At 41.8% G+C, this 24,432-nt stretch overlaps 1 protein-coding gene across 2 annotated transcripts in view; it reads left to right on the top strand.

Moving 5' to 3' along the window:
- Positions 1-24,432, top strand: part of LOC138262134 (prostatic acid phosphatase-like) — a 257,511-nt gene that overhangs the window by 203,908 nt on the left and 29,171 nt on the right. For both annotated transcript variants that reach the window (XM_069211912.1, XM_069211913.1), the window contains one exon: positions 14,932-15,014. In XM_069211912.1, the coding sequence (XP_069068013.1) occupies positions 14,932-15,014 (83 nt within the window). The remainder of the gene's footprint in view (positions 1-14,931; positions 15,015-24,432) is intronic.

Raw genomic sequence — 24,432 nt, 5'->3', positions numbered from 1 at the left:
TTTTTATGATATCTTGCTTATGATATTGCTCCTCAAATTGGTGCAGTAACTGGTTTGATGAAGTCCCTCCCCTTCAAATACTTGTGATGTTACAATGAAGTCCACAGGACTCATGTTGCTCACATCTGTTGTGTCTTTGCATAAAATATTCAGTGATCAGTGAAGATGGTGGGAAGGCCATGGGAAGATAAAGGGCCCTGGCCAACTGGGCAGAGTCTCTGTAGGATATCAAGAAACAGTATGGGCAAACATCTTAGCAATAGCATAGTCGACGTATGCCAATACACCGAAACCTCTGAAAATGGAAAGAGAAGCACCAGGGAAAAAATCAGAAGACAGTCTCTCAAAAAAAGAAAATGAACCTGTCTGGTTGCATCCACAACATTTGACATTGCTTAGCCAAGCAGTCTCATGTGCAGGTCCCTGTACATTTCCTTAGCTTTTCATCTTTCTCAGCTCACCTTTCTGAGTTTAGTAACAATAATCATCTGATATCAGTAACATAAAATTCTTTCAGCATAAAGCGGTGCTTTACAAAATACTAGTACATGTATAAGGCACACATCAAACATCCAGTCCTTTAAATCAATGTCCAGATTTTGAGTCCATTATTCAGCCACAATTAAGCGTTTCTTTATTATTTGAGTCTTGATTGTCCAATTACATGATATTCAGTCATTGACCAACATCCAAACCCTTTCTTATTTGAGTCTTGATTGTCCAATTACATGATATTCAGTCATTGACCAACATCCAAGCCAACACGTGTTTCGTCGGGGGTGTACCCCATGACTTCCTCAGGGGTGTAATTAATACATATACATGCAATTATTTATACAGTATAGTACAAACCACAACAACAATCAAAAATTAATTATTATTTGTGTTCATCCCTCATGCAAAGAGTGGGTACATACACATTTCTCAATCCATGTCAATTTTACAGATTACAGTGTCGTCCACCCAATGTGCAAGTATACATGAATACAATTATAATTAATATTTACCAAATGGTTAACTAAATGGACTGACAAATAAATTAATAAACACTACTACAGAATAAAGAAATATCTGAGTAATAGTGATACTGAATATAAATAAAGGACAATCCTCCACCTCACATTCAATACTTGCTTGGTCTATAATTATAGTTCTCTTGATTTTCTTGTAGCTATCGATCGATGACTCCTAAAAATAAAGTCAGTGTGAATAAGTCATCCCATCTGTATCCAAAAAACGAAGAAATCTGTGCTTTGGTATATACAAGATCCATAGCCCACTATACTTTAATGTATGAGAAACCCATCTATTGATGTGCAACCACCCCTTCTCTACACACCGCCTTCCGTTACTAAACCTTTGTACTATTCTGTCCTTCATATTGTGCCTCCCATGTTCGGTAAATCGGTAACTCTATGCGGCTCTCCTCATAGTTCACGTCCCCGAGAGTCCGCTCCCAACAGCACGTGTGGACTGTTAATTGAAACAAGCTGCTATCGAATTACGAAACTCCCCACACATTTATTACCCATGTTTTTACAAAAACTTTGGCCCGTATTTATACTTTTTGACGCTAAACTGCACTAACGCAGTTTAGCGTCAAAAAGTTTTGCGCCGGCTAACGCCATTCTGAAGCGCCATGCGGGCGCCGTATTTATTGAATGGCGTTAGCCGGCGCTAGCAGACCGGCGCTGCCTGGTGTGCGTGGAAAAAAACCACGTACACCAGGCAGCGCCGGCGTAGGGAAAAATGGCGTTAGGGCGTCTTAAAAATGGTGCAAGTCAGGTTGACGCAAAAAAATCGCCTCCACCCGATTTGCGCCATTTTTAACGACGCCCAGACGCCATTTACATGACTCCTGTCTTAGTAAAGACAGGAGTCATGCCCCCTTGCCCAATGGCCATGCCCAGGGGACTTCTGTCCCCTGGGCATGGTCATTGGGCATTGTGGCATGTAGGGGGGCACAAATCAGGCCCCCCTATGCCAAAAAAAAATATATATATATTTTTTTTTATACTTACCTGAACTTACCTGAATGTCCCTGGGATGGGTCCCTCCATCCTTGGGTGTCCTCCTGGGGTGGGCAAGGGTGGCAGGGGGGGGACCTGGGGGCATGGAAGGGCACCTCTGGGCTCATTTTGAGCCCACAGGTCCCTTAACGCCTGCCCTGACCCAGGCGTTAAAAAGAGGTGCAAATGCGGGGTTTTTTGCCCCGCCCACTCCCGGGCGTGATTTTTGCCCGGGAGTATAAATACGACGCATTTGCGTTGCAGTCATTTTTTTAGACGGGAACGCCTACCTTGCATCTCATTAACGCAAGGAAGGCGTTCACGCAAAAAAATGACGCTCTTTCCTCATACTTTGGCGCTAGACGCGTCTAACGCCAAAGTATAAATATGGCGTTAGTTTTGCGCCGAATTTGCGTAAAAAAAAACGACGCAAATTTGGCGCAAACGGAGTATAAATATGCCCCTTTGTTTGCCCAGTACCATTATCTCGCGTGTGTCTACAATCTTAAACACACTGTTTTGCAACAATAATCGCGAGTGCTCCAAGAGTTATTATTTTCTGCCCGTCTGGACTGTTAACCTTTTACACATATGTCTTGCATTTATGCAAATACTTAATTTATGAGAACTATGGGATCTACGAAATAATTATTGGAGGTAGGCAAATTAGAATAGTTGTACTTTTAGTTTCACATTATTGTTTTCTTTAGATTGGTATTACAATTTGTCTTCTGTCAGATGTATAGTAAATATATGTTCGATGGCATCTGTCGCTGTAGATACGCATGTTTTGCATAGCTCGCCATCTGGTGTTGGGTCGGAGTGTTACAAGTTGTTTTTCTTCGAAGAAGTCTTTCGAGTCACTGGACCGAGTGACTCCTCCTTTTGTCTCCATTGCGCATGGGCGTCGACTCCATCTTCAATTGTTTTTTTTCCGCCATTGGGTTCGGACGTGTTCCTGTCGCTCCGAGTTTCGGAACGGAAAAACAGCTAAATTTCGGAAGATTTTCATCGGTATTGTTGCGTTCGGGATTGGCGTAGTCAGAATCAACACCGCATCGAAGATCGAAGAGCTCCGGAGCCCTTCGGGGTAGTTTTCGATCCCCGTCGGGGCCTGCTCGGCCCGACCGCGTGTAGAAGAACGCCGATGGAACGGACCCCGTTTCGTTTCTGTCCCAAATGCCACAAAAAATACCCCTGTTCAGACCAACACTTGGTCTGTAACCTGTGCCTATCACCTGAGCACAGTGAAGACACTTGCGAGGCCTGTCGTGCGTTCCGGTCCCGAAAAACACTCCGAGACCGTCGAGCAAGAAGACTTCAAATGGCGTCCACGCCGACAGCGCACCGAGAGTTCGAGGTACAGGAAGAGGAAGAAACCTTTTCGATACACGAATCGGACTCCGAGGAACTCGACGATCCACGAACCGTGAGTAAGACGTCGAAAAGCACTCATAAGAAGATTGTCAAGGCCCAGGGGACGCCACTGCCACCAGGCCATGGCTCCACCCATAAATTCGGTGACCGACCGTCGGCACCGAAAAAGGCCCAATCAGTGCCGAGACCGTCCGACTCCGGTCGAGACACCGGCACGCAGCCTTCTCGGGACCGAGAAAGTGCTGGAGACATACATCGACACCGAGATAGCGGTGTAGACACGGCTCGATGCCGAGACAGCGGCACCGATGAAGATCGACGCCGAGATGTTTCGACTCCGAAAAAGAAAAAAGCCACTTCGGAGCCGAAAAAAGATGCAGACAGGGTTTCGGTGCCGAAACAACCTGCAACCGACCCAGTTTCAGGCTCTTATACCGAAGAGCAATCAATGACCTCCCAAATGCGAAAGCATAGGTTTGAGGAAGACCTGCAATCCACCGATGTAGACCATACGCAGAAACGTATTTTTATACAGCAGGGGACAGGAAAGATAAGCACCCTTCCCCCTATTAGGAGAAAGAGAAGACTGGAATTTCAAACTGACCAAACACCACAAACAAAAATGGTGAAAAGGGTTACTCCGCCACCCTCTCCTCCACCTATAATTCACGTCTCGCCAGCACAAACTCCATCACATTCCCCGGCTCACACCACCATGAGCCAAGGTGACCAGGATCAGGACGCATGGGACTTATACGACGCCCCTGTGTCAGATAACAGTCCGGAGGCATACCCTACAAAGCCATCACCACCAGAGGACAGTACTGCATATTCTCAGGTGGTGGCTAGAGCAGCACAATTCCACAATGTAAGCCTCCACTCAGAACAGGTCGAGGATGACTTTCTATTCAACACCCTCTCTGCCACCCACAGCTCCTACCAAAGCCTGCCTATGCTCCCTGGTATGCTTCGGCACGCAAAAGACATCTTTAAGGAGCCGGTCAAAAGTAGGGCAATCACACCAAGGGTGGAAAAAAAGTATAAAGCGCCTCCTACAGACCCTATTTTCATAACTTCGCAGCTGCCACCAGATTCTGTCGTTGTAGGAGCAGCTAGGAAAAGGGCCAACTCCCACACATCTGGGGACGCACCACCCCCAGATAAGGAAAGCCGCAAGTTCGATGCAGCTGGAAAGAGAGTCGCAGCACAAGCTGCAAACCAGTGACGCATCGCTAACTCACAGGCACTTCTTGCGCGCTATGACAGAGCCCATTGGGATGAGATGCAACATCTCATTGAACATCTACCCAAAGACCTACAAAAGAGGGCAAAGCAAGTGGTTGAAGAAGGACAAAACATTTCAAACAACCAGATACGCTCCTCCATGGACGCAGCAGACACCGCTGCAAGAACAATAAATACATCTGTGACCATCAGAAGGCATGCATGGCTACGAACGTCTGGGTTTAAACCAGAGATTCAGCAGGCAGTTCTCAATATGCCATTCAACGAAAAAGAACTGTTCGGTCCAGAAGTGGACACGGCGATTGAGAAACTTAAAAAGGACACGGACACTGCTAAAGCCATGGGCGCACTCTACTCCCCGCAGAGCAGAGGAAATTACAGCACCTTCCGCAAAACACCCTTTAGAGGGGGGTTTCGGGGTCAGGCCACACAAGCCAGCACCTCACAGGCAACACCATCCAGTTACCAGGGACAGTACAGGGGAGGCTTTCGGGGCCAATATAGAGGAGGGCAATTCCCTAGGAATAGGGGAAAATTTCAAAGCCCCAAAACCCCTACAACTAAGCAGTGACTCACATGTCACTCACCCCCTCCACACAACACCAGTGGGGGGAAGAATAGGTAATTATTACAAAGCATGGGAGGAAATCACTACAGACACTTGGGTTCTAGCAATTATCCAAAATGGTTATTGCATAGAATTTCTACAATTCCCTCCAAACATACCACCAAGAGCACAACATTTATCAAAACATCATTCCGAGCTCCTGGAGATAGAAGTTCAAGCACTATTGCAAAAGAACGCAATCGAGTTAGTACCAAACACACAAATAAACACAGGAGTTTATTCACTGTACTTCTTAATACCAAAGAAGGACAAAACGCTAAGACCAATCCTAGACCTAAGAATACTAAACACATACATCAAATCAGACCACTTTCACATGGTCACACTACAAGAAGTGTTACCATTGCTGAAACTACACGACTACATGACAACATTAGACCTCAAAGACGCGTATTTCCATATACCAATACATCCATCGCACAGGAAATACCTAAGGTTTGTATTCAAAGGAATACACTACCAATTCAAGGTACTGCCTTTTGGTTTAACAACCGCACCAAGAGTCTTTACCAAATGTCTAGCAGTAGTCGCTGCACACATCAGAAGGCAGCAAATACATGTATTCCCGTATCTAGACGACTGGCTAATCAAGACCCATTCGTTAATAACGTGCTCACACCACACAAATCAAATCATACAAACCCTCTACAAACTAGGGTTCACAGTCAACTTCGCAAAATCCAACATTCTGCTGCGCAAGGTACAACAATACCTAGGAGCCATAATAAACACAACAATAGGAGTAGCCACTCCAAGTCCACAAAGAATTCAAAATTTCAACAACATCATACAACGCATGTATCCAACACAGAAAATACAAGCAAAGATGATATTACAACTCCTAGGCATGATGTCTTCATGCATAGCCATTGTCCCAAACGCAAGACTGCACATGAGGCCCTTACAACAGTGCCTAGCATCACAGTGGTCACAAGCACAGGGTCACCTTACAGATCTGGTGTTAATAGACCGCCAAACTTACCTCTCGCTTCTATGGTGGAACAATATAAATTTAAACAAAGGGCGGCCTTTCCAAGACCCAGTGCCACAATACGTAATAACGACAGATGCTTCCATGACAGGGTGGGGAGCACACCTCGATCAACACAGCATACAAGGACAATGGAACGTACATCAAACAAAACTGCATATAAATCACCTAGAACTGCTAGCAGTTTTTCAAGCACTAAAGGCTTTTCAACCAATAATAGTTCACAAATACATTCTCGTCAAAACAGACAACATGACAACAATGTATTATCTAAACAAACAAGGGGGGACGCACTCAACGCAATTGAGCCTGCTGGCACAAAAGATATGGCGTTGGGCAATTCACAACCAAATTCGCCTAATAGCACAATTTATCCCAGGAATTCAGAATCAACTCGCAGATAATCTCTCTCGAGATCACCAACAGGTCCACGAATGGGAAATTCACCCCCAAATTCTGAACACTTACTTCACGCTCTGGGGAACACCTCAAATAGACTTGTTTGCGACAAAAGAGAACGCAAAATGCCAAAACTTTGCATCCAGATACCCACACAGGCAGTCCCACGGCAATGCCCTATGGATCAACTGGTCAGGGATATTTGCCTACGCTTTTCCTCCTCTCCCTCTCCTTCCTTATCTGGTAAACAAACTCAGTCAAAACAAACTCAAACTCATATTAATAGCACCAACTTGGGCAAGGCAACCCTGGTACACAACGCTGCTAGACCTATCAGTAGTACCCCACATCAAACTGCCCAACAGGCCGGATCTGTTGACACAACACAACCAAACGATCAGACACCCAGATCCAGCCTCGCTGAATCTAGCAATCTGGCTCCTGAAATCCTAGAATTCGGACACTTACAACTTACCCAAGAATGTATGGAAGTCATAAAGCAAGCCAGAAGGCCATCCACCAGGCACTGCTATGCCAGTAAATGGAAGAGGTTTGTTTGCTACTGCCATATTAATCAAATCCAACCATTACACGCAACCCCAAAACATGTAGTGGGTTACTTGCTTCACTTACAAAAATCTAACCTAGCTTTCTCTTCCATTAAAATACACCTTGCAGCAATATCTGCATACCTGCAGCCTACCTATTCAACTTCCCTATATAGGATACCAGTCATTAAAGCATTCATGGAGGGCCTTAAAAGAATTATTCCACCAAGAACACCACCTGTTCCTTCATGGAACCTAAATGTTGTCTTAACTAGACTTATGGGTCCACCTTTTGAACCCATGCACTCCTGCGAAATACAGTTCCTAACATGGAAGGTTGCATTTCTCATCGCCATTACCTCTCTAAGAAGGGTAAGCGAGATTCAGGCGTTTACAATACAAGAACCTTTTATACAACTACACAAAAATAAGGTCGTCCTAAGGACTAATCCTAAATTTCAACCAAAAGTTATTTCACCGTTCCATCTAAATCAAACAGTGGAACTTCCAGTGTTCTTCCCACAGCCAGATTCCGTAGCTGAGAGGGCACTACATACTTTAGATGTCAAAAGAGCATTACTGTATTACATTGACAAAACAAAGAGCATCAGGAAAACTAAACAGCTATTTATTGCATTCCAAAAACCTAATGCAGGAAACCCAATATCAAAACAAGGTATAGCCAGATGGATAGTTAAATGCATCCAAATCTGCTACCTTAAAGCTAAACGACAACTGCCCATTACACCAAGGGCACACTCAACCAGAAAGAAAGGTGCTACCATGGCCTTTCTAGGAAACATCCCAATGCAAGAAATATGTAAGGCAGCCACATGGTCTACGCCTCACACATTCACCAAGCACTACTGTGTAGACGTGTTATCCGCACAACAAGCCACAGTAGGTCAAGCCGTATTAAGAACATTGTTTCAGACTACTCCCACTCCTACAGGCTGAGCCACCGCTTTGGGGAGATAACTGCTTACTAGTCTATGCAAAACATGCGTATCTACAGCGACAGATGCCATCGAACTGAAAATGTCACTTACCCAGTGTACATCTGTTCGTGGCATCAGTCGCTGTAGATTCGCATGTGCCCACCCGCCTCCCCGGGAGCCAGTAGCAGTTCGGAAGGTACCTTCAACTATTTGTATATATTATTTTAACCTTAAATAGGTACATACTTAGTCACTCCATTGCATGGGCACTATTACTACAATACAACTCCTACCTCACCCTCTGCGGGGAAAAACAATCGAAGATGGAGTCGACGCCCATGCGCAATGGAGACAAAAGGAGGAGTCACTCGGTCCCGTGACTCGAAAGACTTCTTCGAAGAAAAACAACTTGTAACACTCCGACCCAACACCAGATGGCGAGCTATGCAAAACATGCGAATCTACAGCGACTGATGCCACGAACAGATGTACACTGGGTAAGTGACATTTTCATTTGAAAATGTAAGATCGAATTAACACACTGTGAAAGCAAAATTTGGACCAGTAATATGGCAGACGATAGTTATGGTCGAGGGATAGTCCTATTTCTATGTTGATGTTGGAGCTAGAGGATAATAAAGGGATATTAGATAACGGACTAAAAGAAACAACATTAGCATACTCACGACGATAACGCCAATGCAGTAAGCAATCTATAGTTTTTTGTAATCATTGTGTCCTTATTTACATTATATTGTTCTGTTAGAATTATAGTAAATGTACTCGGAAAATGTGGGATCGAATTAACACACTGTGAAAGCAAAATTTGGACCAGTAATATGGCAGATGATAAGTATGGTCGAAGGACAGTCCTATTTCTATGTCGATGTTGGAGCTAGACGTTAAAAAGGGATATTAGAAAAACGGACTAAAAGAAATAACACTAGCGTACTCGCGACGATAACGGTAATGCGGTAAGCAATCTATGTTTTTTTGTAATTATTGTGTCCTTATTTATTTTTATATTGTTCTAAGTTAGCGTGTTTAAAGACGAAGGTATACGGGAGGTTTCCCAGGCATCGATATTGGGTAAAATTAGTGTGTTTTTAGTTTAGCGTGAAACAGGTTTGCGGAGAGCTTTTGTAAATTGAAAGCGGTTCGGTCGAGTTAACAGTCCAGATGGAAAGAAAATAATAACACTTGGCGCACTCGCGATTATTGTTGCAAAACAGTGTGTTTAAGATTGTAGACACACGCAAGATACTGGTGCTGGGCAAACAAAGTTTTTGTAAAAACTTGGGTAATAAACGTGTGGGGAGTTTCGTAATTCGATAGCAGCTTGTTAATATTAATAGTCCACACGTGCTGTTGAGAGTGGACTCTCGGGGAAGTGAACTATGAGGAGAGCCGCATAGAGTTACCGATTTACTGAACATGGGAGGCACAATATGAAGGACAGAATAGTATAAAGGTTTAGTAACGGAAGGCGGTGTGTAGAGAAGGGGTGGTTGCACATCAATAGATGGGTTTCTCATACATTAAAATATAGTGGGCAATGGATCTTGTATATACCAAAGCACAGATTTCTTAGGTTTTTGGATACAGATGGGCTGACTTATTCACACTGACTTTATTTTTAGGACTCATCGATCGATAGCTACAAGAAACTCAAGAGAACTATAATTATAGACCAAGCAGGTATTGAATGTGAGGTGGAGGATTGTCCTTTATTTATATTCAGTATCACTATTACTCAGATATTTCTTTATTCTGTAGTAGTGTTTATTAATGTATTTGTCAGTTCATTTAGTTAACCATTTGGTAAATACTAATTATCATTTTTATTCATGTATACTTGCACATTGGGTGTACCACACTGTAATCTGTAAAATTGACATGGATTGAGAAATGAGTATGTACACCCTATTTACATGAGGGATGAACATGAATAATAATTATTTTTTTATTGTTGTTGTGGTTTATACGATACTGTATAAATAATTGCATATATATGTATTAATTACAGCCCTGAGAAAGTCATGGGGTACAACCCTGACGAAACACGTGTTGGCTTGGATGTTGGTCAATGACTGAATATCATGTAATTGGACAATCAAGACTCAAATAAGAAAGGGTTTGGATGTTGGTCAATGACTGAATATCATGTAATTGGACAATCAAGACTCAAATAAGAAAGGGTTTGGATGTTGGTCAATGACTGAATATCATGTAATTGGACAATCAAGACTCAAATAATAAAGAAACACTTAATTGTGGCTGAATAATGGAATCAAAATCTGGACATTGATTTAAAGGACTGGATGTTTGATGTGGGCCTTATACATGTACAAGTGATTATCAGTGATTAGTCACTGAACTTAAGAAGCATAGGGTGATCTTCTTCTAAGTGCACCATCAGTAGTTTTGGAATAGATTGGACATAGGACAAGCAGCGCCATTGTTAGAAGTGCTGTACAAAATAGACTGCCATGTTATCAACTGTGGAAAGAGCAATGTAGGATCACTGTCAAACCCATGTGTCACTTGGGTGTGCAAATATCATCATTTATGAGTACAAATTCAAATTACTGATTCACAAAAGGCATGTTTGTACAACTAAGCTGATGCCTGAATTTTCAGTGAAATCCCTCCTTGGGGCAGGTTTTGGGCGTTTATACCTGCAACAGTTGATGAATATCCAAAATTTTCAAATTTGTGGGTATTTACATACTTTTTCCTGGTATTTTTCAAGCCTGGAAATGGGGATATGTTCTCCTGTCAAGAGTAAGGAGTAAATCAGTTTTCAGGGTGGAAATGGGGAGTGAATACCTCCCAAATCTATGGAGATGTGGAGCAAGGATTTCTGCCAAGGAAATTATATACTCCATGTGAACAGAGCAGTGCATATTCACTTCTATGTTGTGTTCCCGAATGTTTAAATGTAGATTTGTTACATTTCCACATGCTTACATGTTTAGGTGTGTGAGTACTACCACAATTCCTTAACAGTCACAGGTTCCTAGGAGTACTCCTAGAGTTCTTTGTGGATTCCAAAAAAGTCAGAAATTTACTCAAAACAAAAGACGCTTGGACATTTGCAGATTCAAAATTCTTAAACTTAAAACTTCACCATGTTCTAGGCAACACTCAGTCAGGATTCAGAAAGAACCACAGCACCGAAACAGCACACCTAGCGGCCTTCCACATTCAAATAATCCTAGACAGAGCAGAAACAGCAGCCCTCATCCTGTTCGACCTCTCTGCAGCCCTAAACACTGCCTCCCATAACACCCTTATCAAAAAACTCCATGATATATGCATACAAGGTTCTGCCCTCAAATGGATCTGTTCCTTCTTTATGGGAAGAACCCAAAGGGACACCCTGCCACCCTTCACATCAGAGACCAAGAAATTGATATGCAGAGTCCCACAGGGATCGTCGCTCAGCCCCACCCTTTTCACAATATACATGACACCATTCGCCAACATCATCGGATCACAAGACTTCACCATAATCTCCTATGGCGATGACAACCCACCTCATTCTCTCCATGAAAGACAAAACAAGCACAGCCTGAACCAACTTCATTAACATGCTAGCAGACTTAGATGCTAACCAACTGCCTTCAGCTAAACTGAGAAAAAACAAAAGTACTGGTCTTCGGCAACAAGACCTCCCATTGGGACAACACCTGGGGGGTTATTCTAACTTTGGAGGAGTGTTAATCCGTCCCAAAAGTGACGGTAAAGTGACGGATATACCACCAGCCGTATTACGAGTTCCATAGGATATAATGGACTCGTAATACGGCTGGTGGTAAATCCGTCACTTTTCCGTCACTTTTGGGACGGATTAACACCTCCTCCAAAGTTAGAATAACCCCCCTGGTGTCTGTTGGAGCTAGGAACAACACCCACACCTACAAACGACAAGCTCAGCATGACGGCTCAAGACAATGTAGCGTGCACCTCCTGCTTCTACATCCTACGCATGCTGTAAAAGATTTTCAAATGGTTGCCTCAGAACCTAGATGGAACGCCACAAAAGCATTCATCACCAGCAGGCTGGACTACGACAACACTCTCTACACCAGAATCTCCACACAACTCCTACACAGACTATAAACCATCTAGAACACTGCTGCAAGACTCATACTTGATCTCCCACGCTGCACCCACATCACACTGCCCCAAGGAAGCCTCACTGGCTCCCCATTTACAAGCGCAACCAATTCAAACTTCTCATGCACACATACATAGCCCTACACAACACAGGACCAGAATACCTGAACAGCCGCATACACCTTCACCACCCCACCAGACACCTACGCTCTGCTTCACACTTACACATATTCCCTGCATCCACTTCGCACCTCAGACATGGAACGACCCCCCTCAGCACATCAGAGCCTCCTCACTTCTTGAGTTCCACAAGCAGCTGAAGACCTGGCTCTTCCTATAAGCACCTTGGGGACCACAAACCTACCCACCTGCCTGAGCACCAGTGATAAGTGCGCTATACTAATCAATATAGCAAAACATAACAAAATAAGTGTACAATTCAAAGTGTCTGACAAAGCTTGAATAATTGAGCAGTGTTAATAGGATAGTTGAAAGTGGCCTCATTAAGGTAATGGAAACATAATTATAGGCACATTAGTTGCATAGTTGTGAAGTTCCTATTCCCTGTCACCTTTGGAAATTCGTGGCTTTGCATATCGGTACAATGTAGGAAACGCTGTATAAAGCAAATTTCTATTGTTTCTGCACTGTATATATAGGAGTAAACCTGCATGTCTGATGCACATTTAGTGGCCTTATCAAGAGATGATTTCAGTGGAAAATGTGATGATTTAAATTCAGTACCCTGCCGTTCCGTGCTGTAGTCATATATTTGCATCAATGTGCTCTAAAATGTACCACAGAACACATTACTACTCCCCTACCAGTCTTCTGTTGTATGATCCTTGCTTCTTTGCTACACTTGTTCTTTGTGTAACGTTTGGAATTTTCAGTGTCCTTATAAATTCCGTGACATAACATTGGTGACAGCAAATTGTTGCAGCACCATTGCATTTACAACCGGTTCTTAGCATGAAAAATGAACATTGATACAAATCAGCAGCGGCTTCTGGCAATAACTTTCAGTGGGGCGGTTTGCGTGGGGGGGAGCTCAGAGCAGGGGTTTTCACACAGGGGAGGGGGAATAATTAAAAAAAATCCTCTGTGTTCCTTGCCTCCTCAGCGCTTCTCTACTCCTTCTCTCCCCACCCAATCCAGACGCTTCTTTCATGCTGTCAACCAGCGTGAGAGAAGTGCCTGGATTGGTGTGAGCGGGCTGAAATGCTCCTCAGTTGGGGACTGGGAGCCTGCACTGGTTCTTCACCCGGGTCTGGCCAGCCTAGGAATGACGGCCAAACCTACTTGCACAGTTAGGGTGCACACTCCTCCTCCTTCCCCCTGGTGATGTGGATGGCCCGCCCCACCCTACACTCAGCAAACTGGCCGAGGAGAAGTGAAAAATAAAATATTAAAATAGTTTTATTATCATTTTATTTTTCTGGTGCCTTTCAGCAGTGGGTAGATGCTCCTCCGTCATAACAAAGGGGCCGCCCTTGATACAAATTGTACACACTCATGACAAAGAAATCTGCTGCAGTAAAACCATTTTTGCCTCTGAGAAATCCAGCTGTGGATTCCTGACAGGTGTAAAAAAATTCAATTTTCATCAAGGAATCTAAAATGATGTGTTGAATCAGACTAGGGATGCAGGAGGTGACATTCGGTAGCAGAATTTTAATTTTATATCCCTCTTATTCCATATCTAGTTCTCTGAGCACCGCATTCCGATTCATTTTTCTTAACAAAAAAGAAGTTAAAGTTGCAGTGCACTATTTGTAAAAGCGAAGTATACTGGACCATAATAATAAATAGGCTGTCTTGGGTTTTTCTTTCTTTTGAGCTCCCCTTCTGTTGCGCCCTTTATTTTAAAATGTATGAAACTGGATAGGTGCATCCGGAGGTCTACAGATAAGGAATGAGTAGGCATGCCAAATATGACTGACACTGAAGGTGATTGTCATCTGCGTTTTATAACTGACTCAATATCAGATCAGAATATCAATCCTTTATTGCCTTCCTATATTGGTGAAAGAGTTTATTTTCTTGAAATAACATAGCTGAAAAATATGTTTTGAAAATGTAAACTTTCATTTGGTAAAATAGTCAGTGCATGTTGTCAATGCTCTGAGTGTTGTCTATCATTTTGCAATTTCATTTAATTATAAAAACTCTCCTTCAAAACAAAATCTTAGTTGGAAGTATGCAGAATAAAGGCCAATTGTAAGTGTAAAAACCATGTACTACAAAATCCACCAAATACTGTATAATTGTCGCCCTAAAATTATATGTTAGTAATTTAAATAAGTCTGAAATAGAAAGCTGCTCTTCTATAGTTTGCACAGGTTTGTGCAAAGGAACAAGGGTGCCTTTTCGGAGGGCCCCAGTAAAACAATGCAGTAATAGCTTACAGTATATTACTGAAGCCATTTTTATTTGTTTTACATGGTGCACTTTTAACACATCATTAAGAGTTCTGCAGGTCGAATTAGGGGTAACTCAGTAATACTGCATGCTTTGCTCCATTCTGAGGTGCATTACTCAGAATGCTGACTTTGTTACACCACGTTATACCTGGAAAAAATGTGCAGAGAAAACCCTCAAAGTCAGTGTGCAATTTGCACACAAGTTGTACACGGATCCTGCCTGATCATTTTCTTCTCTTCTCTTGTTCCAGGACGCCTTGTGGATGCCATTTTGAAAAATTTCACAGATTTTGTCACAACACCCACCAAGAGGAAAATGATCATCTATTCAGCCGTAAGTATAAGTTGACTATCGGGGTGATTTAGAAATTTTATTTTAAAAGTCACAAATCTATGCCAACAATTTGAGTGAATTATAGGGCATTGCAAATGTCTACAAGAAACTGAAGGAAATAACTAGAACTTGTAGATTTCATGGAGTACTTCTGCTCTGTACAATTGCTCATATAAGTATAATCAGATTTATGAATACACATATCAAACTTTTTGGGTCTTTTTTCTGCAAGAAAAAAGTTCTTTTCTTGAACTTCCGTAATTCTGGGAGTATTTCATTACCTTTCCCACCATATAAAGACATATATGCTAACCCTTTATGTAGAGTATATTTATTTACGTTTTACAGGTTGAATATCATCTTACAAAATGTTTGTAAAGTGATGCACACGTTTTTGCTGAAATTCACAAAATAATAGATTGTGCAACTGTAAAGTACCTTTTTACTACTTACTTAAGCCCTGAATGAGTTGGAGAAGCATTTTCGACTCACATAAGGGCTTTTGTGACCATGTCCGAATTACAAATAGGAGAGGGCATGAAAGAGGCATCCCCCTTCAATCTACGATTCAGATAGAAAATTATCAATGGTTTGTCACTTCAATTACGGTCGCAAACCATTTGTTAGATACCAACACTTTGCAAGTAGGGAAGTAGTGCCCATGGTACATATTCCTGTTTGGAAAAAATGACGGTGTCCTCAAAGTAGGCAGTGGTCCCTAGGACCACTGCAGCACTCCCCAATGTGGTCCCAAACAGGAAACCTTTTGTTAAAAACAGCACTGGTCAATTTAATGCCTACAGAGTGCTTTAAGAAATCCTGTTTTTACACTCCTAGGCGAATGTACAAATTGTGATTTGCATTTCCATCTGCAAACCAGTCAGTGCGCAAATTGCGCATCCCTGATTTGCGAATCAAAATAGTATCAGCCCAAAAGTTCCTGCTTTGGTGGTGTTCCAGGCACCCATCCTGTCTCTAATGTTCTGCAATGGAAAATATACCCTACTAGCTAGGGGTGGCTCCTCCGTAATGGTGGAGAAGCGTCACCCCCCTGGTCAGACAGGCAGTGACAAATAAAATGATAATAAAATAATTTTATTATCATTTATTTGTCACTGTCTGACAGCATGTCTAGGCCGGGTGGGGCCAAGCCGAGGAGGAGGGGTGGGCACTGTAAAGTGTCCATGTCGGTTTGGCCAGCCATCTTAGGTTGGCCAAACCGACATGCATACTTACATTTCTCCAACCCAGCTGTGTTACACAGCCGGGATGGAGAAATGGCACAGGCTTCCTGTGCCTGAGCAAGTGTCAAAGCAGCCCGCTCTGGCAAATCCCAGTGCTGCTCTCACGCTTGCTTTAACATGAGAGCAGCATCCGGATTGGGAGCCTGTGCCCCAGTGACTGCAGGGAAAAGAGGAGCAACGGAGGCGGCCAGGAGTGGCAGGCAGGTACGTTTAAAAAAAATATATTATTTGTTAACCCCCTCGCCTCACAACCCTTGATCGGCGGCAGCCGGCACTGCTACTAGCTTATTTTCCCCAGCTGAAAGGTTCCACCTGTAGATATAAATCTCAATAGAACCTGATTCTGTTGCTCCGGACTTAGAAATTGTACCTGCAGATTTCTGTTTTTTTTTTCTCCCTCGTAAGAATTTAGCCACATGAAAATGTTTGACAGTCATGTTCATTGCAGTCATATGCAATATTGAATCAACAAAAATGTGATCATCTTGTTCAAGGATATCATTAACCATTATGCTGTTTGGGGATCTGAATGCTTGCACAAATTGACTGTTCGTGTTTTCCAAAGGCAATACCAACAGAAATGTCATAAAGCTAAGTATTGTAGGTGCTAAGAAGAGCACATTTTGATGCACAACAATGTTGTGATGTAACTAGTGTTTTCAACCTCTGCAAATACAAAGGACTTTAGGATGAGCATTCTATTTAGACACACAAATGAATGAATGAAAAGGAAATGAATGGAAGGCTGAGCTTGGTGCAGTGCACTCAAGTTATATTAATAAGTCATGTCTTTTAACTAGATCGCTATTGCAATTTTCAAAAAGTTTAGTTTTAAATAATATTTTTATTGGCAATATCCATCACAAAGAAAACACAGTGCAGCAAAAACCATCACCTCAAAACTACTGTAATACATTCAAAATATTTAACTCAGCCCTTTTTAATCATACCTCACCAAGTCACTGCTTCAGAAAAACAAAATCCAAGAACTTCGAGCCCATGGTGGTCCTAGGGGTGAAAGGAAATCAGAGAGGCTGCAATAGAGAATCAGTTCAAACAAACAAGTAGGCCAAAGTTGGCTAACTCCCCTTCTCAGGTCACTCTTCCCTGGTAGAGGCTGTCTGATCTCTGATTGTCCCATCACTCCTCCAATCTCCAGAGGGTAATAAGATGACAGGACAATCACAGCAATTTCAGCCTCTGAGACGTCAGCTATTATCACTACCCCAACAGTAAAATGGGAGATGTGAGATCCAACATCCATCTTCAGCCCCCATTTGCCCCACCTGCTGAAGAATTGTAATGATGCTGTGAGATGCAGAGAGTCCATTGATCAAGCACTGTTGTGGTCACTGAGCTTAACGTATTAGACCGCCTGGATATGAGTCCTTATCCGTCACTCTGAAGAGGTTTGTAAAATGGTCTGTGTCCAACTGATGAGACTCCACAGGCTGATGTATAGTTAAACATTCATTCCAGTAGGAAAGTACAATATAGCCACCAACAGAATAACCACCACCTGAACCTTCCAACCCTGATAAAGCTAAACATTCTTACAGGTGTAAGAATGTTCAATTCTAAAAGACACAGGAGTACAATACATCTATCTCTCTTTAAAAGTAAACCAAATAAGAAATATTTACTGAAAAAACAGACAAGTACATATCAAGAATGATATTAAAATACTGGTAGAATGAACACTACTTAAACACTAATAACATATTGAATGAATAATATAAGAAGCCATGCAACATATTTCTGTAACCACTTTGGATGGGCTGTTTCCTCAATTCTTTTTGCTTTTCAAGGAAACTTTGAAATAAGCTAATCTCTGAATATTCCACTTTTCTCCATTTCCAGAAGCACAGTATAACCTACCACAGGTTTTGTATCTTTGATCTCAGAAAACTTTGAATGATTGATTGATAAAATACCACCCACTCTGACACTCACATAGTCGCCAACCTTGATCGCAAGAATTCAGCTGTTGGGTCTTTCACAATAATATTTTTGCCTCATCTCTACACATTTCAATAAATTACACTATTATTCTGAGCATATTTTGTCATCCATCCCAGTGAAATATCCATGTTCAATTTCCTTTCCAGCAATAACACAAAAAGGTGTTTGAAATTTAGAGCAGTAGTTCCAAAGCACTTTTTTAGTTGTGCCTTCAAATTTATTGCATTTCTCACAGACATCTGTAAGCAACCTCCCATAACGTGATTAAACCTTCCAACTAGACTGTTCTCCTTTCGATGTGCTCCTTCCAATGATACAACGGCGGCAAGCAATGTTTATTGCCCGGAACAAATAATAACTCCTTCATTTTTGCAGACACAAACTGGGAATCATTATCTGTGACTATATCTTCTGGGATCCGTTCTCTAATGAACATGTCCCTAAAAACAAAATAATTATTTCAGCATTTAAATCATCCACAACTCTTACCTCTGGCCTTTTTAAATAATAGTTCATCAGTACTATTGAAAACTTGCTCCCCAACCCTCTGTACCCAAAAAGTCGACAGATATCCACAGCATCCTTTTGCCAAGGTCTGCCAGAAAATCTAAGAGGTACAATAAGGGACTCCTTGACTGTCACTCTCTCAATGATTTGTCACTCTGCATGTATTCCAAACACTCTCTCACACACCTCCCCAAATTCTAGCTTTAGTCTTCATAGATGTCAACCTGCTGTGAACTTCATTTAGGATGCGGATAATGAAGCATGCCACAAAATATGTGGTTGAGGTGTTCTCTTCCAATTTCATGAGATCCTTGTGATATACAAGCAGACATATTTAGAAGTCCCTGCAGATCAACCTACAGAATTTGGTGTGTATATATGTTACTGTAGTGAGGTATTTTGAAGGTTGCTCTCCTCTCTCTTCCTTCTGTCTATAAGAACCTTGATGAACAATCAGCACTTATGTTTCTTATGCCTTGCAATTTCTCAACTGCAAATGTGAATTCTTGCAACCTGAAAAAGACACTTTGGTATGCGAAGTGTAGCCCTCTCTTCTTCCTTTGTTGTAAAAATGTCCAATACAGTTTTGTTGTCTATAGTTTAAACTTTATGCCACAGAAATATGTCCAACACTGTTGAATCCTCCACAGGCAAGCCTCTGAATTTTTCAGCGTCCTGGTTGCAAATTTCAGTACTCTCCCATGACCTTGATCTAATTACATCAGTGTGTGCAGTACTTCTCCTTATGTCCAAAAATGTCTTCACAATTCTCCAACCATTCAAATCTCACCTATTTTGTTATTTTTTACTACATTGATCTACAAATGTGCTGTAATATTTGACAAGAGGCAAAAATGACCTCAACTGGTCCTTGCTTGTTTGGCTGGGAGTATCTTCAGTAACCCTTAAATGCTTCAATTTTGATTTAATGCCTTCACCATTGATTATGTCAACAAGATATTTCACTTCAGGAACTCCAAATTTCAGCATCTATTATTAATTCCAAACTATTCAACCTTTCGAATGCCTCCTTCAGAACACAATCAGGCTTAAAAGTGTCTCTACCACTCACTAGAATATCATCTTTAAAAACCATATCTCTATTCATTACTGATAATACCCTTTGCATAATGCGCTGAAAAAACGCTCATGCAGAGACCAATCCAAACAGCATGCTCTTATACCTAAACGGCCCCTCTGGCACCTGAGGTTCTGTCTGACGATATGCACTAGACAAATCTAAAGTAGAAAACAACTTCCCCCTTGCCAAAGTACTCATCATTTTACTCATGTCAGGGAGCGAGTGCGGGTCCACCCAAATGCATTAATTCAAATTTAGTAGGTCAGCACACATACACATTTTTCCATTGGACTTCTGAGCCACAACTATTGAGATTATCAGTCTGATGACTCTATTGGGTCAACCACACCCGCCTCGTACAACAACTTCAACTCATTCTTAAGCAAATCTTTTAAAGTTAAATGTAGTGACCTGACTTTGTACATTTGGGCAGTGAGCCTTTCTTCAAACTAATACAGTGTGAAAAACTTCTCCATTTTAACTAAACCCAGTTGGAACACTTAAAAAACTCTGATTTCCATTGTTCCACATCCAAAATTTCTAAAACTACTACCTGTTCAGGATTCTTAGGACCAGGTGGATTCCTAAGCCCCTCTGCTCTCTCCTTCCCAATAACATTTTACCTTTTGAACTACATAAACCACTACAACAATTTCCCTGCCTTTGCAACTTAATTCCAATTCAAACTAACTCAGTACTTGGATTCAACATTTCCCTGCAGGATTAACTTGTGCATTGCTTCGGAGTACACATCCTGACTGCTGCTGTATGGAATAATAAATCTGCCCACATGTTTACTTCCACACCATTGATTGAAACAGTACACTTGGGGGGTGTATACAGTTGCACTGGCAACACACTCATTCGTACACCTCCAAATAGAATATAGTCAAATTGACTCTCACAACCAAGACTTCATGACTCTCACTACTATCTTATTCCACTAATTGCACACTTTTGTTTTTAAGTTTAAAATCAGAACTTTCGGCAGACACATGAATAATGTCCAGTTGCAGCACAACCATTAGAAAACACTATGGGCCTGATTTAGAGTTTGGCTAAGGGGTTTCTCAGTCACAAACATGACGGATATCCTGTCTGCGATATTACAAGTTCTATATGGAGTAATGGAATTTTCATACGGCGGATGGGCTATCCGTCATGTTTGTGACAGAATAACCCCTTCCACTAAACTTCAAATCAGACCCTACGTGTTTCTAACTCTCACATCTAATGCACTGTACCTTGTTTTTTGAATCAGAAGTGTCAGCAAATGTATGACTTTGATTGCCATTTTCATACTGGGCACAGCACTTATATCTTTAGATGATTCCTTGAACACACCAACATATTGGTTTTCTACAGTATATCTGGGTTTAAATACTTTTAAGACTACATGCTTTTAATTCTCTTAACAACAGTCACATATTTTTTTTTCATGCTCAAACTCTTGAATTTTTAAATTTGATGTCCGATTTACTAGTTGGTCTCTTACAATTTCTTCCTGCAATTTTTAAATCCAGAAGTAGAAGTTAACAAATGTCAATGTCCCACAGAATGTTAAATGTATGCCCTTGACATCTGAATGCTGGAAAAAACAACTTATGACGTTCTATCACCACATTTTATTTTATTTTTTTCCATAATTCTCCTCTAAAACTCTCAAGGCCTTCTCATAGTCATCATTCTCTTGCAACTCCATATCAGCATCCTCTATCTGAGATAGCATGGGTACATTTTTGATAAGCTTTCTTCCTTCCACACCCAAATTATGTTTTAGTAAAGCTAACTTCATTTGTGCCACAAATCCTTGCTCATAAATAGCTTCTAAATAGGTTTGTAATGCCTGTCACTAATCCTTTCATTATATTACTGTCTCTCCAAGAATTGCAGGAATGTTGTAGGTGCTACAATACCCTCATTTGTATAACACACCAATAATGTAATTGATAATAGACCCAAAATGTCTTAAAATTAGCAATGCAACAATGTTGAATATTTGCATGCAGGATCAGTGTGATAAATAATAAAAGTAGTCATTAGTGTAAATTTTGACCCTTAGGAAAATAACTCTACAGTCTGTGATAAGTATGGTAACACCTGTGTGATAAATAAGGAATTAAAATAATTAGTCATTGGTGTCAGTTACAACTTTAATGTTTGTAGTTAGTGTGTCAGTGACAATTTAGTATAAAACAAAGTAGTCAGCGCTGTTGATTTTGATATTTTTTTGTTAATTGACAATTACAATAAGCAACAAATTAAAATAATAAACTTTTAGACCTGTCAGCCATATGGTGGCCTATACCCAACTTTTTGCCTTCCTCCCCCACTTTTTCTGACCTCATTATGCCGGTATTAGGACTGTGCACACTTTACCACTGCTAACCCGTCGGTTAGTTCACCTTTATTTGATTATTAATAAATAATCATAAAAGAACAATCATCAAATAAAACACACAATAGGATACAGGATAAAACATCAACATAAAAAAATAAAAAATACATGTGATAGTACTTAAAAAATCACAGCATTACGCCAACTTTTTGCATTTTTGAAAAAGGCCTTCACAGATAAACATACGTCAGGGTCAGGCAACTTACATAGATAATAAAATGCTGGCATACACTATCGAAAGCCCTGAACTTTCAAAATTGGTCATAAAAATCTATGTCTAAAAGGCTCAAAGTACTTACAGAAGAGAGTAAAGTGCATACATGTCTGAAGGGAGGTGCCATCACAAGGACATACATGGATAGGTTTTGTATCAAACTGACCCAAAGGGAAACAGAAATTGCATATGATAGAGCTTAGCCAAAACCTGGACAAAAGTGATCTTTCCCAGACATTACTGACCAGTGAGAGATAGAGTTCAGTTCCCTGCATGTCTTAAACATTATGTAAACACTGATTGAAAGTTTCTCTAGTTCCCTCGCCTCTCTAGCAGCAGATGCACATCTCAAATATTCCTTGTTAGCTAGGCTTGCCTCCGTTTTACTCAGCGAATGAGGAGAAAAACAACTCCGGCCGTAGTGCTCTCAATATACCTTACCCATGGGGTTTTATGCCACAATTCAAATGGCAAGCAATCAGACGAGCTGGCGATGAAGACCGCCAAATTACGAGTTTGTGGTTTGGCTGAAGCCAAACCGCTGATACTCTGTCTGTCCCACCTCTTTTCAGCGGTCCGCCAGGCTGGAGGTGAGGACGTCCAGCACAACGGATGCCGTAATACCGCTGGCGGTATTACCACGTGGGAGACTGCCAGCAGTTTTCTGGCGGTCGCAGAACCAGAAAAAGTTGGCGGTCTTGCATCCTGGCGACAGGAATAAACATTCCTGTGGCAAGGATACTCTAGCACACACGCCCACATACCTGCACACCTGCACCCACATACTCTCACACATAAACACTCGCCCACGCACTAGCGTCATACAGCCCCATTCACACTAATATATATGTATATATACACACAAACACTGAACTCACGGCACGGATTCACTCCCCCTTCTACCCAGCACATACATACATTCACACACCCCTCTCACCAGTGCATACATATATTCACACACCCCTCCCCCCTGCACCGCATACACGCACTCACCCCTTCCATCCGCTCAATCGCATTCAATCGTTCACACACGCATTCACCCCACTCACACCCGCCCCATCCACAAACACTCACACACACCCCTCACTCCGTCCACAATCACTCACACATGCAGACACGCACCCACAAACCCCTCCCCCCGCATTCACGACATTCACACACACAGACACACACCCCTCTCCTGTCGGACGATCCACTTACCTCGATTTCAGGCGGAATTCAGAAATCAGTCGTAATAGGGCGGTCTTAAGACCACCAGCCCTGGCGGTCTTCCGGCACCCGTAGCTTTGGTGATCTTACAAAAATACCGCCAAAGTCGTAATGAGGGCCATAATCTCCCTATTGAATTTAGCGTGTGCGTTCACCCACACCGCAATCCAGAGAAGAAGTGGGGCAAGCTTGATGTGATCTTCTACAAAACCCATGCCCAATTCTTCGTGTAAAAGGAAATGGAGGCTACCGGGACCAACCCCAAGCAATCGTCTCTAAAAACATTTCTCTTCCTGTTCTGAACTAGGGCTGTCCTGGTAACCCCATAAGTTATGATATGTAAACACATAACTTCATACACCTTCAGTAAGGGCAGGATCCGTTTATAACCAACTCTAGATGCCAGCCCAAATACAGCCCCCATGGAAGTATTAAACTATGACAGCACTTCGCTAAGCACACAGCCAACTACCGCTAGAGTCAAAAGTTACCTATAGATTGGAGAACTCATTCACTCGCCTGATAGTTTGTCCTTTTTTCACCATAGACCCCATTTTACACTGAGGTCTACCACACACCATGTAGTCACTTTTGTATATGTTAACTTCAAGAGCTAAATAATACAAATATTTAACAAAAGCTTCACTAAAACTCCACAGTCCGTTAGGTGTTTGCGAAAGAAGGACCGTGCCATCTGCATATAGGAGAACTGACACATACTGAGTTTTTACTTTCGGGAGATTCTTCTCTTGTGACACCAAATGAGGGGACAGCACATTAATGTGCAGAAGAAATAAAATAGG

The sequence above is a fragment of the Pleurodeles waltl genome, chromosome 10 (genome assembly GCF_031143425.1).
Source record: "Pleurodeles waltl isolate 20211129_DDA chromosome 10, aPleWal1.hap1.20221129, whole genome shotgun sequence".
Lineage (NCBI taxonomy): Eukaryota > Metazoa > Chordata > Amphibia > Caudata > Salamandridae > Pleurodeles > Pleurodeles waltl.
Note: the sequence above shows the minus strand (reverse complement) of the source record. Positions and strands in the feature narration are given on the sequence as shown.